This window comes from Lupinus angustifolius, chromosome LG09, assembly GCF_001865875.1.
Source record: "Lupinus angustifolius cultivar Tanjil chromosome LG09, LupAngTanjil_v1.0, whole genome shotgun sequence".
Lineage (NCBI taxonomy): Eukaryota > Viridiplantae > Streptophyta > Magnoliopsida > Fabales > Fabaceae > Lupinus > Lupinus angustifolius.
This window is the reverse complement of record NC_032017.1, coordinates 17,897,127-17,916,124: the sequence shown is the minus strand read 5'-3', so window position 1 is coordinate 17,916,124 and position 18,998 is coordinate 17,897,127. Positions and strand designations below refer to the sequence as shown.

General features: G+C 32.1%; 4 protein-coding genes across 6 annotated transcripts; 1 reads left to right on the top strand and 3 right to left on the bottom strand.

Annotated features, from left to right (window-relative positions):
- On the bottom strand, positions 2,338-4,115 carry LOC109355916 (pentatricopeptide repeat-containing protein At1g77405). The gene has a single exon (XM_019599196.1). It carries the CDS (start codon positions 4,038-4,040, stop codon positions 2,691-2,693), a length of 1,350 nt encoding a protein of 449 aa, XP_019454741.1. The 5' UTR covers positions 4,041-4,115; the 3' UTR covers positions 2,338-2,690.
- Positions 5,419-5,928, bottom strand: LOC109356313. The gene has a single exon (XM_019599640.1). It carries the CDS (start codon positions 5,926-5,928, stop codon positions 5,419-5,421), a length of 510 nt encoding a protein of 169 aa, XP_019455185.1.
- Positions 9,220-11,382, bottom strand: LOC109355701. 3 transcript variants are annotated; one of them, XM_019598883.1, is made up of 5 exons: positions 11,309-11,360; positions 11,011-11,263; positions 10,530-10,622; positions 9,633-9,767; positions 9,220-9,536 (listed from the first exon to the last, which is right to left on the bottom strand). In XM_019598883.1, exons 2-5 carry the CDS (start codon positions 11,248-11,250, stop codon positions 9,495-9,497), a joined length of 510 nt encoding a protein of 169 aa, XP_019454428.1. In that variant the 5' UTR covers positions 11,251-11,263; positions 11,309-11,360; the 3' UTR covers positions 9,220-9,494. The 3 variants fall into 3 exon arrangements, with proteins under 3 accessions (XP_019454428.1, XP_019454429.1, XP_019454431.1); XM_019598884.1 differs by having other exon boundaries at positions 11,011-11,267; positions 11,310-11,346; XM_019598886.1 differs by lacking the exon at positions 10,530-10,622 and having other exon boundaries at positions 11,011-11,382.
- On the top strand, positions 13,441-17,901 carry LOC109355700 (cyclin-A1-4-like). The gene is made up of 11 exons (XM_019598882.1): positions 13,441-13,576; positions 14,593-14,995; positions 15,146-15,282; positions 15,707-15,799; positions 15,991-16,124; positions 16,247-16,322; positions 16,401-16,495; positions 16,656-16,689; positions 17,082-17,231; positions 17,330-17,464; positions 17,576-17,901. The coding sequence occupies exons 1-11, from the start codon at positions 13,505-13,507 to the stop codon at positions 17,636-17,638; spliced, it is 1,392 nt and encodes a 463-aa protein (XP_019454427.1). The 5' UTR covers positions 13,441-13,504; the 3' UTR covers positions 17,639-17,901.

The window sequence follows — 18,998 nt, the reverse complement described above, 5'->3', positions numbered from 1 at the left end:
TGTGTAAGGTATAATTTCGTGACTCAGACATTGCCCCTATCATTTTCAATAAGTATTTTTAGCTCTAAATCTTCTACATTAAAGCATTCTTCTTATAAACAATTTACTTTCCTTTTTTCATTGTAACCCTATCGTTGGGCTCTCTGACCCAGTAATTTCTCTTACCTAATACTAACATCATAACATGTGAATTTAGAGTGTCACAAACTCAATTGGGAATCGAAGGAAGATTGTAATTATGGATTCTTACATGTTTGCATAAGCATAAACTATTGTACGGTTTGTACCTCAATTGTCCATGTTATGGGTTCCAAAGCATCTATGCTTCGCTGTAATCATGTGTAAATTGACTAAATTCCACTCCACCTCACTCAGAGATTCATTCCACATGAAATGGTTCGGGTTATAACATTTTTTCTAACAAAAGGAAGAATAATACTTGAGAATAAAATGCCATTTTTACCATGTTTTTTAATTTAAATTAATTGTCGGTAAGTACATATAAATTAGTTAGATGCTAATATATGATTTATAGCTTAGAGTATTGTGTATTATTTATGGATTTAGATACTACATAAAAATTATCAACACTGTGTATAACATTCTATTTTCCTCTTGTTATGGTTAGTGATTCAATTCCATCATTTCAAAACCACTTTAGATCAATTTAGTCCAATATTATTTAGAGTACACTATTTAGTATTTTACGCAAAATAGTAAATAGTATACTCCAAATAATATTTATACAGTCCATTGATGAATTTCCATCTAATTTCCCCCCATAGAATATTAGACTACTAGTTGTTCTACAAGATAAAGTTTGAGAAAAAGAGGGTAAGCATAGTGATTAGTAAAATCCAGGATTGTATTAATATTTTTATTTAATTGGGGCTAGATCTATGGTACCCAATTATTTCATGAAGTATGAGTAGACCCTACAAAACACAGGTGTAGCAGACATACAGTTCATGGTAGTACATGATTATGTATACAGATACAGAGGTTGTGTCTGATCAGTGACTAATATTGTATAAGAAGATTATGGGTGTGATTTATTGATTGAATTTGGATGGTTGTGGAGAAAAGGACACATGATTAGGCTTATAAATGTGAGAATACTTGGTCAGCATGATCTGTTTTTTTCTATGGCATAGGTCTTTTTCAATGGATCCAAAAGAATCTACTATATTGTATCTGCATGTGCCTTCAGGGAAGTTATTTAACTCTTTTTATTATAAAGAATGAATGCATGTTTTATGATAATATAGATCATCAATCCCTTATCAAGACGAATCAAAGCAGCATATTTTACATCTGAACTCCCATTTAAATTAATATTTGTGATTTTTTAAATGTTGGATTGTTTCATTGTGATGACATTTTTTTATCATTTTGATTTGGTTGTTTAGTATTGGGATAAGTGTATTATATTTAATCCTTTCACATGCATTCTCAATATTGCAGATTCTTGGCTATTCCATATTGCAAAATGTTGAATCACAGAGTGATTGTTTGGTTATGTTAATGTAAGCAGGTTTATTTAGGCAACCAAAATGGGGGCATCTTAAGGAATTACATGCTGCAATCAAATAATCTTCAAATACTTTACTAAATGGAACACAAACTACAACATTCAGCTTGGGTCAAAAGCAAGAAGTAAGAAAACTAAGTAGAACTCTGATATTACTTCAATAATTAGTCTATTTTTAACTATGCACTTAAAAGAAGGGAATCATCCCTCTGAATTTTGTGTAGATAATATACTTTGGCTTGAGGTGATCAACCTTTGTTAATTTTTTGAGATTTTTATAGTATTAGCCATTAGGACTTAGGTAACAAATCTTTGAAACTACAAAATACTCTGTAAAAGTAGAATATTGTAAAGAAATTTAACCTTTTCCTTCATTCTCTACTCCAGGCTTATGTTTTCAAAATGAATTCAAGAACAGCATGTGTTGCCTTCCTGGGAAATAGTGATTATAGTGAAGCCACAATGCAACCAGACTGCGAGAATGTAGCCTTCAACACAGCCAACGTGAGTAAGAAATGCTCAGTACAAATATATCATTAATTCTAAGAAAAGATCTTACAATAGATAGTTTCTTGTCATATTCCTCTTACAATTATTTTTTAGTTTAATTATATGCACAAATATAATGATGTTGATGGATCTTACCTTTAATTATGCTGTTCTGATAGGTAAGCACACAAAATAATATCAGAGCAAAGAAATCAAAGATACAGCTGAATTCATCTGGAAAGTGTATGAAGAAGCAATCCCTAACTATGGCTATAAGACATCAACAAAAGTGATACAAAGGTGAACTATATCCTATGTACATCTTAAGGCAAGAAATATAACTTTAATATTGTGGTTGCAATTGCAGACCAGAATTTAAAACCGTGATAGTGATTATAGCACATTTTTCTCTTCCATCTTCAAAACACTCTTCATCGATTACATTGCTTTATCTTTCATACCATAATTTGAGAAAGTAAACTATTGGTTCTTTTCCTGCTATCAACTCTAGGTTCTGCACATGAAAGTCACAAATCCGAGATTTCAGCATGGAGAGCAAGATCAATTTGATAAATGGGGCAAACAACATGTTCTTACATAGTGAAATAGTTGGAACAACATTTGAACTTGTTAATTTATTAAGCATAAACGGTTCCCTTGAGAAAAGAATTCAAACTTGTTCCATCTCAGGATACCCTCTGCGATACATAATTGGTTTGACTTTCATTGTTTGTGTGTACCTATTCCTAATACCATCTTTTATTCTCTTGTGCACTTCACCCAACAACCTACCCTCTCCTACAGAGCAAAGGGAATCACAAACTAATCTATAAGTATATTCTCTAGGTATTGACCCTCCATCAACCAACTCAGCAAGAAAACTCCAAGCATCAATAGCCCTTCCAACTTGGCAAAGGGCATGAATGATAGGAGTATATGAACTACAAGTGGCTACCCCATGATTCAACTTCTGCATATTCCTTAGCATCTCAATAGCTCTATCAATCTCGTTCACAGCACTATAATATCTAATAAAAGAATCATAAGTAACCCGGTTTGGTACACAATCCCTTTTCTTCATATCATCAAACAACTCCAACGCTCTCGCGATCCGATAAGTCTTACAGCAACCATCAATCAAAGCATTGTAAGTCACAACATCAGGAACAAACCCTTTAAAGATCATGAGTCGAAACATATGATTCGCCTCCCACAACCTCCTTCTAGTGGCCTTTCTACACCCAGTCTGCATACCATATCTGCAATAACTACTTATCAATATGGTGTAAGTGAAAACATCCGGCGCACACCGAAAACCCGGCAACTCCATCTGCTCAAGCAAGAGCTTCGCCTTCTTAAAATTCCCAACCCTGCAAAGTGCATATATCAATGTGTTATAAGCATAAACATCTGGTTTACAATGGTATTGTTTCATCCTATAAAACGCAATCACAGCTTCATTAACAAGACCCTCTTCTCCTAGAACTTTTATCAAACATGTAACGGTCGAAGTTGTAACAAGAGGTTCATTACTTTCCCTCCTTGACATCTCTTTCAAAAAATCCCAAAGAGCTTTTACTCTGTTCCCTCTGGCTAAAACACACGCCATTTCTCTGCAAGTGGTTTCATTGTGCGAGAACCCGAAATGGGTTTCGACCCAGTTGAAGAATTCGAGGCCTTTGTGGAGCCCAATGTTGACTTTTTCAGGGTCTCTGTGAGCAGCGGGGCCAAGTACGAGGATATTGTCATGGAGCTTTCTCTGTTCGTCGTGGAGGTTGCGCTGCCGCAACGGAGCACGGCGGCGGACAGGTTTCTGGCGACCGAGGGAACGAGGGGATTGGAAGAAGTATCTGGGGATTGATCGGAGAACTTCGGAAACTGTAGAAACCGTCCATGAAGGAATGGTGTCAGAATTGGGAGAAGGTGAGTGGGCATCGAAGGGAAGGTCTTTGATGATGGCGACGAGTGTTTGGTTTACAAGGTGTTTGTGATAATGCCTGAGGGAGAGTGTTGTTATCATAGGAGCGAGTTGAGACTCGGTCTGGTGGTTAGAGTTGAGTGCAGCAAAATGGAAAAGAATGCAATGATTGTTTACTTATTTATCAAATGTATTTTTTTATCATTAGAGCTTCATTTTTATTTTTTATTTTCCATATTACATTTTTATTTTTTTAACATAATTCTTAATACTAACAAAGGCGTTGATCCAGTGGTATAAGACCTCTAAATCTTCATAATGATTAACGAATCAAAAGTTTAATTTTTGAAAACGACACTTAAAATAAATTATTTCCTTACCAAAAAATACTAAAAAGATTGCCAAATATAAATGATATCGATGGTTTTTTAATATTGAAATGGAGGCAATCTCTTAAGAAAGTTGTGTGAAAAAGAAAGAAGAAAAAAAGCACTTACATTATTTTTAGTTACATTGAATATTACAAATTTATGCTTAAAAAACAAAGAAAAAAAAAAGAGTTTCTCTCTCTAGCATATCTTTTTCTATTCACATAACTTGAGAGAAAACATAATAAAGAAGAGTGAAGTCTACAATAATAGAGTGAAGTGCCTAAAAACAAAAAGAAAAAATATATTATTAACATTTTTATCTTTTATATTGTAATGTAATAATCCTTAAATCTAAAATCAAAATCAATATCTTTTGTGTCCACACAAAATTAGCTTGTGTATACTCACATTAAATTTTAACATCACCTTGAATATTCACACAATATTATTATAAAGAAAGTTTATTTAAGTATGGTGTTAATCTCCACTTTTTCCATTAGCAATATTAGGTCACTTAAGGGCTTTGCTAACCATTACCTTCCTAGCAATACTCAAGGAACCTAAGCTGTAAGGTTCATTTTAAACAACTTAAAATTATGACTTTTAATATCAAATGCATCAATTCTGAATATGGATTTTACATTTTGGATTCCTTATAATAAATTGTCCTTATTTTAACAAAATCCACTTTTCAAGAATCAATAATAATACATTTCAGTGATTCTTTTATTAGACCCCAACAATTCATCTTATTTTTTGCATCATTCAATATCGGTTAGGACTTAGGATACAATAATATTATTTTGATAATTATTATGTAATAATTTTTACTTATCATTTAACTTTTTAAGGTATTTGGTGAAAATGTATGCAGAGATAAATGCTGAAAAAGTAAATGATACGTAGATATACTAATCTAATTTGTCAATAAGATAAGTTGTTAAATTATACTTATACATTTAACCATACTCATCTAGACAATAGTAATTAAAATCCAATATATCGGAATTTATTTTTATAAAAAACATAAATTAATATTTTATATTATTTTAAGAAATATGATTGGTTAGGAACTAGTTTTTTTTGGGACAGAGTCAGTACATTTATTCTCAATCCAAACCTCTAGTAACCAAATTCAATAACAGTGGTCCGAACCCAGCCCAACCACCTTTGCTCACGGTTCGGTTCAGGGACTGGTTATTCGACAAAGAAGAAGACGATGACATCGAGTCATAGAACAGTGACCGTAAACTCCTCGCAGACAAAGACCGCTGTAGATCCGACCCATAATTGGGTTCAACCACATGTTTCCGGTTCATCTTCCCACTGGAAAGTCGCCTGAGCGAAGGAGAGAGGAAACAACTCAATGGCAAGCTATTAGACCGGTCGAACCGAGCCGAAGGAGTTCTCGGGGCGGACCGGGAACAAGGATCCTCCGGAGAAAACACGTGGGACCATGATGGCGGTGGTGTTAGCTTCGGAGACGGCGGTGAAAGGTTGTGTTGATCATCATCATGATTATGTTGGTGGTGGTGTTGAGGTTTGGGGACTCCAGGTTTGATTTCCCATTTGAATGGAACTGCACCTGGTCTCTTGAAAGAATAATCATCTGAACCCATTAACTATTTCTAAGTTTAAAGTTTAGTAACACTTTAACACATGCATGATATACTACACAAACTATACGTAAGAATTTATTTATATATATATATATATAGTTTAATGGAAGTGTATTAAGGTGTATTTAATTTATATATAGTGATGAGATGAGCATGCTAGATTAATAATATTTTGTGGGTCCATTTTATTTGGGGTATATGCAGCTCTAGTAGGAAGGTGGAAGAGGCAAGGTTAGGTTAGATTTAGACACCATGCAAAAAGAAATTAACGTTGAAATGTCTTTTGAGACTATGGATGGATCTGCTACTGTTTTTGTACATTTCTTGGGAGTATTTTAGAGAAGGATCTTTGTACATTTCTTAGCCCTAAATGAGAATATGGGTATTATAAAATAGATAAATACAAATATTTTATATTCGGAAAATTTTGCACACCAATTGTTTTACAGTGAAATATAAATATTAATTGCTAGGTGAATAATGAATGAGTTTTCTTCCTGCTTTAATTTGCAAAATAAAAATCTAACGAACAGTTATATGTATGTTTAGTATTGGGGTATTAGCTTTTTTCAAGTAAAACATCAATTTATTTAAACTTAATTATATTTTATGGATCAAGACTTTAAATCAAATATTGCTGTTGATCATTCAAATGAATACATCTCTTAAATTCACCGTTCATACTCCTTGACACTACAAATCAAATAAGTATTATCTTTCACAAATATGTCTCGGACTAATGAAAATATATAAAATTAATTAAAAAAAATTAAATATTTATTATTTTTCTATTTTTGTTTCAATATTATTGATCTGAAACATGATTTAAAACAATAGATCATTATCCATATAAATTGTACATGATTAAAACTCTATACTATTTACTACCATAGTTTTTTTCTTTAGAACAATAAACAAAGTTCTTTGTAATTTACATGTAACAAAATTAATCAATCTTTGAAGTGCACCATTAATTTGCTTCCCCACACTCTCTCTTGGCATCTCCTTCCAACACCTTGCAAACACTCTTTTATATATACCCACAAGCAATACTAAGGCAGAAACTGCGTCACAATTTATAGTTGTTGCTTCTTTTCCATAATTTCCGTGATTATAAAACATGTGTTTGTTCTTCAAAGCTTCTTTTCTACCTAAACCCACCTCTCTTAAGAAAACCCATATTCATACCTAAACCCACTCCCTTCACCTTTCACCCCTACACAACTCCATAAATTTCATTTTCTCTTTCAAATTCAAAATACTCAAACATCACTAAGGCACACCTTCTTTTCCTAGATCATGAGGTGAATCACAACCATAGAAGCCACCAACGCCCAACAACACCATTTACAATCATTTCGGTATAACAGTTGCTACTCTTGCTTGAAAACTCTGTGTAGATAAAAATTATTCTTCTTCCTGATCAATTGATATTTCAACTAGATTTTTTTTTGTATTAGTAATGTTAATTGTTTGCTAAGTTTTTATCTTTGCTTATAATTAGCCAGCTGTATTATTTATTTTTATATGTAGAATTGATACATAAGTGACATCCACGCATACATTTATCATTTATGAGAAAATACTGCACTTTAAAATCCAAGATATTAGTATAAACTAGCAATACTACACTTTAAAATCCAAGATATATCGTTTCTTTGCATCTGAGTTTGATCTTCATTTTCACTTTTACAAAGAATAATAATTTATGGTCTTGTTTTTTTATCTTTTATAATGATTTGTAAAACATGGAAAGTATTTGTTGTGCAAATAATAACGATTTAGCCAGAGAACAGGCCTTCCATGCACAGTTTTCATGGAGGACAAAAATTTCAGCATGCGTGCTATATTATTTGACTGGCTTGTGAAGGTTGTACTTGTTAATACTATTATGTTGCAGCCTGTGAAGTTAAAAAATATTGATTTTTTCATCATGCAAATTCGAACGAAGAACTCTAGGGCCTAGGCTAATACACTAAGTTCAAATGTCATAACTCATATTACAGCTTACTATCATAACCATTTTTTGTATGCAGCTGGAACAGCTTACTATCAATAAATTAAAAAACTTATCCCCTTATAAATTTAACATAAAAAACAAAAAAGAAACTGGGTTGTATAAAAATAAAATGCAAGGCCTTATCCTTTTTCTAGAATTTTTTTGTATTATCAATATATATTCCCTTATTATGCTATGGTTAAAGAACAATTACTTTTTTCGGGTGCATGATTACTCTTCTTAACAAATATTGCTCACAAAAATTCAACTATTAATTTTTTTCTATACCATTTTAAAGATATATCCTTTTTTGTAGTTGTAACTTGGTTGTATAGAACCATAAATAAATAAATAAAAACTGGGTTGTATCGAAAACATTTCTCTTAATCATTTATTATGAATTTGAATCTTAAGGAGGTGGGACCCGCACAGCGGCTCAGATATGTTTCATTTCAAAATATAATTAAATTTACATATTTTCACTCTGCATACAATCCATTATACAGAGTCAAAAGCAAGCGCCACTGTTTATACTTTATATATGAAATGAAACTCAGAGTTTGTGTTGTTATCAAAAGAGTTGTTCATTTTTTCATCAACACAAGTTTTTAAAATGTCGAACCAGAATCATCGTTCATCGTTTTCATCTTCCACAGTGTCGTCTTTATTGTTGGAATTAGAAACCAGATTGGTTTCTGTTCTGCATTACTTGCAGAACAAGAAACAGAAGAAGAATGAATGAAAACGAGTGAAGAAGATGATGATGATGAGGTTAGGAGAAGAATTAGAAATCAGAGAGGAGAGTAAGGAAGAAGATTCTCTAGTTTATTCAATGAATTCAAGTTGTAATTACATCAAACTTGATTACTTCTATTTATAGTAACTCATAACCAACTTGGTTGTTATGAATTCTATTTTTAGAAAGTATCACAACTAACTAAACCAACTTATACAAAAGCTATGAATTACACTTCAATCTATTACAAAATCAACACTAATGATGATAAATATATGAATGGTGGATGATATACTAACAATATAAAAAAACACTAAACATATTTAACCCTTTTAAATGATAGGATATCAATGCTATTGAGTTTTTTACTCCCCCAATTATTCAGAAACTTGATCTTTATCTATAATCTACATTTCAATTATGGCTGTATGCTCTGATTTTGAGTGAAATCATGTTAACAATTGAATACTATTTCATTTCATAGAAAGGTTTCAGTGATTGAGCAAAATATATCTTCAAATGAGTCATGTTGAATATTTAATTTCCCAATGTATCATACTTAAACTTAACTTCATATATAAATAACTGACTTGGCATCATTATAGGATCAATATATGGATCACCAAACTATCAGTAATTTGCTTAAAAGAAAACTTAGATGACAAGATAAAGTGCAAAGTAGTTCCACATTCAAACACAATAACCTTGAAAACATATCACAAGTCTTTTTTTGAAGTACTTAAATTGATCTAGTTGGAATGTTCACAATATGAAATGAAACTGAGATGTTATTTTCTTCACTTAAATCAAACAGCATCCACTCCTCCATTTTCAGTTGTCACTCCTGTTAGGTTTGTCTGAATTGAAACCCTCCTGAAACATATTCAAGTAAGATCTAAGTATTCATAAGACACAAAAAATGACATATTTTGGTTTTAGTATTATGAGCCATGTAGTACAGTTTTCTACCTCAATTGAAGGAGCTGGAACCCAGTCATTGGTTGCTGGGTTACCCTTGGAAGAGTGATGAGAGCCAGTGTCATTATCTGGTTCTATGCGGAAGCTTTTGCCACTTTTCTCTACATTGATGAACCCTGATCCTGTCTGTGGTTGAACCACAAATATTATCCTTAGAGTCTCATTATTTGTAAAACAAAATTGAATTCCAATGTCATTTTTTATACTCTTGCAACTTATTTATATCTTTTTCTCTTTTTTCACATCAATTCACAAGGAAAAGGTGAAACACAATGGTGGTGGTGTGGCGTTAGAACTTAAGCAGGAGGGTGAAACATAAAAGATTAGCATATTAGGACTGAGAGTCTCATTACTTAAAAATATCACATGAAGGTATGTTAATCAATAAGAGACTCCTGATAAATAGTGTGTATTTCATGCATGGTTTTGAATTTGTTGATTTTATTCAAGTTTAAACTCTAATGTCATGGTAATGATGAAACTCTTCATTGGTTTGGAGCTCCCCGATCATGGTTGGATCTAACAAATGGTAGTATCAAAGCCGATGGTTCAACTGAGACATGGTGAACTTAAAGAGCGAATTGTTAAGTGTGTGATACCCATATTTAAGGGGGAGATTGTTAAGTTTATTCAATTGTAAAGTCTGACATTCAATATAAGAGGGGAATGAAAGAGTTGATAAATAAAAATAAAAAAGGCATACGAGACCCCTTTCAGATGGTTGGAATTGTATATAAAGTCCCATCCCATTATTAAAAAGCCAAATGGGTTTCCTGTATTGCAATCAAATACCAAAAAGAAAAGAATATAGTGTATGCATGTATTTGTGTGACATTTCTAATATTTTTGAAAAAAGAATGCTTTATGCAAGAGGGTTGAACTAAATACCGTGTGGTGGTGCTTGTCTACACTGTTGAGATCTTTGTAATACTCTGTTTCCACGAATTCTTCTGTCACTTGGTTCCCATCATAAGCTAATTTCTGAATACAATTATTTTCAACAATAAACATATTAGATTGGAAGAAATAAACGCTGTTGAGTTTGGTTTATATCAAGTCTCAAACATTTTTATGTTATGACTCAACTATATGTTATTATGTCAAAGAACATGATTATAATTAAAGTATTCAGATCAAGTCAAACCGTTTTCCGCATGGTCACATGGAAATTATTATAAAAAATTGTATATACCATTCAATAAAAAATGTATAGATTAAAATTCTAAAATAGATTACTTTCTTACTAAAAGTTGAGAAGATAACTGTAAGTATAAAAAAAACAAAAAAAACTCATAACACCAAGCCTATGTAGTACAACAATTACATGATTGTCTTCAAAGCCTTACTGAAAATATATTTAGAAACTAACCGTCTCTTGAGGATCATTCTCGAGGCGTTGGAACTCTAACAATTCTGGTAAAGACTGATTGCCATCGTTGTTGTTGGAGAAAGCATCAACATATTGAGAAGAATACTCACTGCGTTGAGGCTTTGTGTGGCGTTTTGGTGCTATTTCATCAAAATACTCTCTTGTCTCTTCCTCTATGATGGCTTCTTCCTCAACTGATACATGCATATCACTCCTGTTTGGCCTTTTGCAGCACTCCATTTTTGTTCTTCTTGTTTAAGGCTTATGCAGTTATGCCTGTTCCTAATCTCACTTCTTTTCTCAAGTATTGTATATTTGAGCAATGAAAAGTTTGGTGGTAGAAATATGTGTATCTGTAGAATACAAATATGTTATCTTAATTTTGTTTCATACCTTGTCTTGGCCGATGAAAACAATGTATGTCAATTAATTTTTTTAATCCTTCATTATTTATTGTTTTTCCATTATTATTATTACTAGTTTGTATTCGTGCCTGCCGGTTAATATTATATGGTAGAATGTATTTAATTTTTATGTATTTAATTTTTTATAATTAAAATATATTTGTTGTATTCAGTGTACTTTATATTATATTTTTTGTGTGTTTATGATAAGTTTAGTTTAAGGTGAGAGATGTGGTTAATTAATGTGTTAGTGGTGGTTAATTATGATTATATGGTTTTTTTGTAAAAATTAAATAATGTGAAGGGCAAAATAGGAAGTAGAAATTACACAATGGTAAAAGTTACACCATATTTTGACTTTATATATAGTATAGATTAAGTCAAGGTAATATATGAGACATGATTAAAACAATATTTGTATTTGTATGAGTAGGTGGTTGAGGTAGATATTTTTGGTCGTGATATTTATTTGCCAGGGCCTGAAAATATCAATGAAGGAAGCTTTTTCATGCAAAATATCTAGGTAATCTTATCCATTTGGTCTTGTTAGATGGCTGTGTTTAGTTGGATGCTGCCAATTTTCAATGCATGGTGTTTCTGAATTTGTGATTTTAAAACTTACTATACAGACAAATGTTGTTAAAGCAAGATTTGTTAGAAAAATCGATAAAAGTTTTCCAATGGATTAGTCTAATTAGATAAGGTTTTATTGACACATAGATTATATGGACATACATATATCACACAAATTTTCATAATTAATTATACAAGGTCTAACAATCCTTATCCTAATAATATAATTAAGAAGGTTGACTACAGGAAAATTGTTGACATGTATCATCTTGTAATGAAATCTTACTTTAAAGTTATTTTAAATCCTTTATATTGATTTTCATGGAATACTTCCTTTGATTTGTTTCATATGACAATTAAGACAATTTTACTGTAATTATTGGCCTCTGTATCAAATTACAAATTATATTTAATGTGATTATAATATAACCGTTATGACAATTTTCACAATCATATTGGACTCCAACGCAAACTACATTGGATCGTAATATAATTATATCAGACATCGACTTACTATTTGGGTGGTATAGAATATTCTTATAAGACCACGTGAAAATCAATAGCATTCTTTTAGTGGTAAAAAATTCAGACCGTAATGGTCTCATTCATAATAATCACAATTATAGCCTAGAAAACTGACATTGAACAGCCACACAATACTCTCTCCTTTTTAATACTTGTGGTCAGTCATGTCAACTAACCCAACGTGATTTTTATTTTAGCTTCACCAGAACATGTACAAATTGTGTTGTCTTAATGGACCACATCACCTATCCTCTTAAATGAGCGGGTCCACTACCTAACGAAGCACTGGCATATCCCTTATCATGCGCACCCTCCCGGTGAATGCTCTTAGACATGTACTATCTATAACACAATCTTGTAGCTTTTCAAATTGATTGTAGCCTTTTCAATCAGTATATATATATATATATATATATACGTTTTCACTTTCTACACAAGTTTTTCTTCTCTTATGTTAATTAAAGACAGATGTTAAGAACGTGTTGAAAATTTCAATATTAGAGTATTTTCAAAATCTTTAATATATGTCACTCACCATATACAATTTTTGATGAGCGTAATATATATGTAGTGTTAGTGTAAGGATTTATACATAGTGTTGGAATTAGAAACCAGATTGGTTTCTGTTCTGCATTACTTGCAGAACAAGAAACAGAAGAAGAATGAATGAAAACGAGTGAAGAAGATGATGATGATGAGGTTAGGAGAAGAATTAGAAATCAGAGAGGAGAGTAAGGAAGAAGATTCTCTAGTTTATTCAATGAATTCAAGTTGTAATTACATCAAACTTGATTACTTCTATTTATAGTAACTCATAACCAACTTGGTTGTTATGAATTCTATTTTTAGAAAGTATCACAACTAACTAAACCAACTTATACAAAAGCTATGAATTATACTTCAATCTATTACAAAATCAACATTTATCAAAACGACACGCATCATCATCATTGAAGCAGAATGTGGGAAGGATAATTGAAGTTGCTCCACACATGGCTAAGAAACGAACACCACTTACCAATCTCACAAATCATAAAACCTTTGCGCCTCGTAACTCTACTTTGGTATTCAAATTTATAAGTATAAGGCTACACATTTCATTCTGTTTAGATTATATCATTATAAAGATTTTTCCTTTATGATTAACTGATATTTCAACTTGGAACTTTTTTGTATTAGTAAGTTAGTTGTTTGCTAAAATTTTATTTTTGGTTATAAATTAGTCAGCTATATTGTTTATCTACCTAGAATTGACACCATTAGCATTAGGGACATACCTAGGCCCAATGAAATAGGGACAATAGCCCTCTAAAATTTGTCCTTTTTCAAATTCTCATGCTACCCCGCTTGCATTGAAAAATATTATTTGTATTGATTGAGGTCGAGACCACTAGTAGTAATAATAAGGTTGTTATTCAGTGGTCACCCGTTCAAGTCGTGGTAACAAAACACAACCTCTCTGTTGATGAAGTTGTGTATATTTATTTTCTCCAACTCCACTAGGTGAGACTGGTGCAATTCATATATGTACTTGACCCACTTTCCAAATTTCTCTATATGATCTCAATGCTGAATGAGTACATAAATGTTTGCATGTTTTTTCTTCATAAAAACAACTTATCTTTACTTTTATAGAACATATGATATTTATTTTACATTAAACTAAAGTTTGGACAGTTATTAATTTTAGAAGTTAATCAACTTGGATGTGGCTGATTTTGCTTAACATATATTAAAATTTTGCCTCCTATCCATTTTTCTGATTTCATCCCTGGACTCCACCACCTACATTTGTATGAGAAATACAAGTAACACACTCTTTCTAATACTGTCTATGGCACACACTATAGAATTGATATAAAAGCTACGGAACAAAGAGTAAATTCACGTGATATAATGGATACACACAAAACTAATACATCAAAAAGAGTGGTAAAGAGTATTTTACTAGCATTTTTACACTTAATAATACAATATATCTCCCTAACAACCTACACTTACATCATAACATGGTGTCTTATCCAGTTGCTTAAAGTGTTTAAACAATGTTTTCCTAAATTAGCTGAGTTTGTATTGTAAGGTACCATGTTCAACTAAGATTGTCAAGACCAAACAAGAGCCTCCTCATCTTACCAGCACAACATCCTCAGCAAGTAGGAATAAATTTCCCTCATTGCAGAATGTTAAATCAAGCAAAGTTGTTTTTCCTAAAGTTACTTCTTTACCACAAAGGAATGATGCTGGTGCTGCTCCTAGTCCTATAGTAGCAACTGTCACTGTGTTTGTTCCAAGCAGCATTGATGTTTCTCCAAGTAAATCAGATGGGATGTCTGTTTCTATGGATGACTCAGACTCTTCCTGTGATTCTATCAGGAGTCCTGAAGTTGAATATATAGATAACACTGATGTTTCAGCTGTTGATTTAGTTCAGAGAAAGACAATCAGCAATTTCAACATCTCTGACACTACTTTGGAATCAACAGGTTTCATAGCCTTGTCCATAAAGCTAGACTCGTTGAATTGGCATCACTTTTGTGAGAAATATTTTTGAAGTTTAAAGTATATTATTGCTAATGGGGTAAAGCATTTCAGTTTTAATGCTTTCTAATGTAGTGTTGTTGATTTGCTTGCAGGTAACATCAGTAGTAGAGACATCAATGTTGAGTTGGAAAGAGATGATAAAATTGTCAATATTGATAAAAATTACATGGATCCGCAGCTTTGTGCAACCTATGCTTGTGATATCTACAAACACCTTCGTGCATCTGAGGTTATCATCCTTTTCATTGTTTAAATAATTGCCTATTTTCTGCTTTTAATTTTTTCGAAGAACATAATGATTTAGAGTAAAAGACGACCTAGTGCACGAGACTCCCTCCTAGTAGGGTCTAGGGAGGGTAGATGTATACACAGTGTTACTCTCACAAGCGAAAAGGTTGTTTCCAGAGTATAATGATTTAGAGTAAAAGGTCAAATTGGAACTTCAAAGATACAAATGCCACAAACTTCTAGGGGTTATTTGGTGAAACTTTTGTTTGGAGGGCCAAGTTGGTGGGACTTGTATCTCCAGAGAACCAATTTGACATTTTACTCTAATGATTTATTCTAGTTTTTCATCACTTGTAAAACATGTCCAATTATTTGCTACGCAAGTATTGTTATTTAGAGTGTTTTTCCAATTCATGTAACTTTAGGTAAAGAAAAGGCCTTCCACAGATTTCATGGAAAGGATTCAGAAGGAGATAAATATCAGCATGCGTGCTATATTGATTGATTGGCTTGTGGAGGTAACATTTGTGGATACTATTATGTTGCAACTTGTGAAGTTATAAATATTGATTTTGTTGTCATGCAAATGAAGAGCTTTGGGCTAATACATTATTCTTTGAAATGTAATAGCTCAAAGCCTCAAATTATAGTTTACTATCACAATTCACAACCTTTTGTGTATATTTTAGCCTTTATTTTCCAGTTACAGGTGGCTGAGGAGTATCGGCTTGTACCTGAAACATTGTATTTAGCAGTTAACTATATAGATAGATATCTTTCAGGGAATGCTGTGAATAGGCAAAAGTTGCAATTACTTGGGGTTGCGTGCTTCATGATTGCCTCGTAAGAAAGCATAATGCCCCTATCATGTTTTTTGATTGATGAGATTTCTACTTTTATTTCCCCCTCAAGCAATGACATATAGATATGCAGTAATTATTGGTTATTTTGGTTCTTGTTGGCAGTAAATATGAAGAGATTTGTGCACCTCAGGTGGAGGAGTTTTGCTTTATAACTGATAAGACATACTTGAAAGAAGAGGTTTGTGTTGAATTCTTTGGCTTAACTTTGTTTTTCAAGATGCTTCTTCCTTTGACTTAAATTGTGAACAAATCTCAGCCAAGTAATTTGATGCAGATTTTGCAAATGGAATCTTCTGTCTTGAATTATCTCAAATTTGAAATGACAGCCCCAACAACTAACTGTTTCCTAAGGTAACAAATAGTTACCGAACATTATGTTTTTGAATGTTGTTATGGTTTGAAAAACTTATTAGGTTCAAAATGACAGCCTCAACAACTGTGTTGATAATAGGTAGTGAAACTATTTTGAAGTTACACTGCCCTTTACTCACTTTTGATCATATGATTTCAGACGATTTATTCGTGCAGCTCAAGATGTCGATGAGGTATTTTTCTCGCTTTAGCAGCTTGATTTTATGGTTTATACATATTCTATGTCTTGGAAATGTACAAATGAAGTAGATCATTTTGATCACAGAGACTCTTAGCTTAGCACTTGCATGTATATTGACTCTAAATGATTATCTTATTAGTTACTGCTCAGTTAAAACTCAAAAGAAACACAAGTGCTCCTAAGTATGAAGATACTGTCATCTATAGTGCTTACTCCCCTTTGTCGTTCTTGTTCCACTTTCGTTTCGTTCTTGTTCCACTTTCATTTACATTGTTAATGCTCATTGCTCATAAGTAAAATGAAATCATCCTATATTGTTATTGTTATAAATTCCACTGCTAAAATATTACCCTTTTTTGGTGATTTTACCTCTTCATTTCTCAGGTTCCTTCATTGCAACTGGAGTGCTTGACCAACTATATTGCCGAATTGTCTCTCTTGGAGTACAGTATGCTTTGCTATGCACCATCACTTATAGCAGCTTCTGCAGTTTTCCTTGCCAAATTTATACTCTTCCCTTCAAAGAAACCATGGGTATGCTGCTATCTACAAAATTTTGTCTGCCATTTACAACATAAAGGAAAAGTTTTCCTAAGATTGCATAACTTCACAATTTCTATTTCTTGCAACAGAGTTCCACTTTACAGCATTTCACACAATACCGGCCTTCTGATTTGTGTCGATGTGTCAAGGATCTCCATCGTCTTTGTTGCAACAGGCCTGCTTCTAATTTACCTGCAATCCAAGAGAAATACAGTCAGCACAAGGTAAGGAAGTTACCAAATATAATAAGTACACACATAATTGCTATGATTTGTTTTTCCCTTATAATAAGTTTGCTTTCTTCATCCTTATTATATACCTTATTTGTGTGACAGTATAAATATGTGGTGAAGAAGTATTGCCCTCCTTCAATACCTCAAGAATATTTCCTGAATTGAGCAGAGGAATTCATAATGACAGTTCAATTATTAGTTGGATAGGCATAGTTTCTTTCTCTCAAGTTTTGACACAGATATGTTGTCACATTTTAAGAATTCCATATGAAGAATTCCCTCCTATTCTACACATGAAGCATATCAAATGCTAATTTTTTTATGGGAATTGCAATCTCAATTTTGTCTAGAATCCCAGTGGATGTTGTTAGACATTGTAAATGTTAGGTTATTTCTTCTATGTCCAAAATATCCGTAGTTGCTGATAATGATGATTCATTATTCATTTGTAAAATAGTAAGTAGTAACTAACATGCATATTGCCCACAATAAATAAATGTTCGTGATACAGAAGTTTGCATTTAAGTTGAAGAGCCAAATGAACTAATAATCGAGCCGAGCTGGAGTTTAGAGTCGAGTCGAGCTAAGTCAAACTTGACACAACTCAACTTGTGTCCATTCCTAGTGGTCTGAGAAGAAGGGAGAAGGCAAATTGAGAGAGAACTAATTAATGCAAGGGTTGGTGTTACAAAAAAACTAACGTGAAGACTAATGATGGTAATATTTTTTAATTTTCTAAGACCAATTTAACACAAAAAAGCTATGGGACCAAACTAAGAAGTAACTAAGATTAATACAAAGAATCAAAATAATAATTTGCCTTAACAAACACAAGATAGGCAAACGATTTGTACCATTTAAAAAATTAGAACTAGATTCGAGTGCTATTCAACATTTGTGTGTGAATATAAATTTATAGCATCATTATTTGATCAATTAACTATAATTTCACAGCATTGATATGTAATGATAATAATTTTATAATTGTAGAGTTGCTAAGTTTCTTAGAGAGTTTTGTGTGGCTTGGTTGCAAGTTGATTGCTAATGATTTTTCAACAAGCGGCGAGATAGGGCGCCATCCTTCTAGTAACACATTACACAACAAAGAATCATAGTTATCGAATCATATTCTTTTTATAGATGATTGTTGTTATGCCCCGTTTTCTTATTGTTCGTAATATGTAGTTTTTATGTTACAAATGATAAATATAATATTTTGTGTTAAAAATTTATAATTTGTAATTAAATTTATTCGATTGATGTAATGTTTAACTTTTTTTAAATACACTTTCAAAATAAGAAGATAACAAAGGTAAAATAAGAAAATAATGTTATATGATTTTTTTGTATGAATAAGAAGATAATGAAGGCAAAATAGGGAATCACAAATTATACTATGGTGATATGATTATTTTGTGTTTTCCCTTTATTATGTAGTATATATATATAATGAGAGATTTGTTACACTCAGTTTAAGTTATATTAGTTACACTCAATTTTAATCATTCATTATTCATTTTCTTAA

Bases quoted from the DNA above. Each gene is read 5' to 3' on its own strand.
- LOC109355916 (XM_019599196.1), bottom strand. From the start codon at position 4,040: ATGATAACAACACTCTCCCTCAGGCATTATCACAAACACCTTGTAAAC.
- LOC109356313 (XM_019599640.1), bottom strand. From the start codon at position 5,928: ATGGGTTCAGATGATTATTCTTTCAAGAGACCAGGTGCAGTTCCATTC.
- LOC109355701 (XM_019598883.1), bottom strand. From the start codon at position 11,250: ATGGAGTGCTGCAAAAGGCCAAACAGGAGTGATATGCATGTATCAGTT. The intron at 10,623-11,010 runs GTTAGTTTCTAA...AATTGTATTCAG, and splicing joins AGAATGATCCTCAAGAGACG to AAATTAGCTTATGATGGGAA. The intron at 9,768-10,529 runs GTATTTAGTTCA...GTTCAACCACAG, and splicing joins TAGACAAGCACCACCACACG to ACAGGATCAGGGTTCATCAA.
- LOC109355700 (XM_019598882.1), top strand. From the start codon at position 13,505: ATGGCTAAGAAACGAACACCACTTACCAATCTCACAAATCATAAAACC. The intron at 15,800-15,990 runs GTAACATTTGTG...TTCCAGTTACAG, and splicing joins TGATTGATTGGCTTGTGGAG to GTGGCTGAGGAGTATCGGCT. The intron at 17,465-17,575 runs GTAAGGAAGTTA...TTTGTGTGACAG, and splicing joins AGAAATACAGTCAGCACAAG to TATAAATATGTGGTGAAGAA.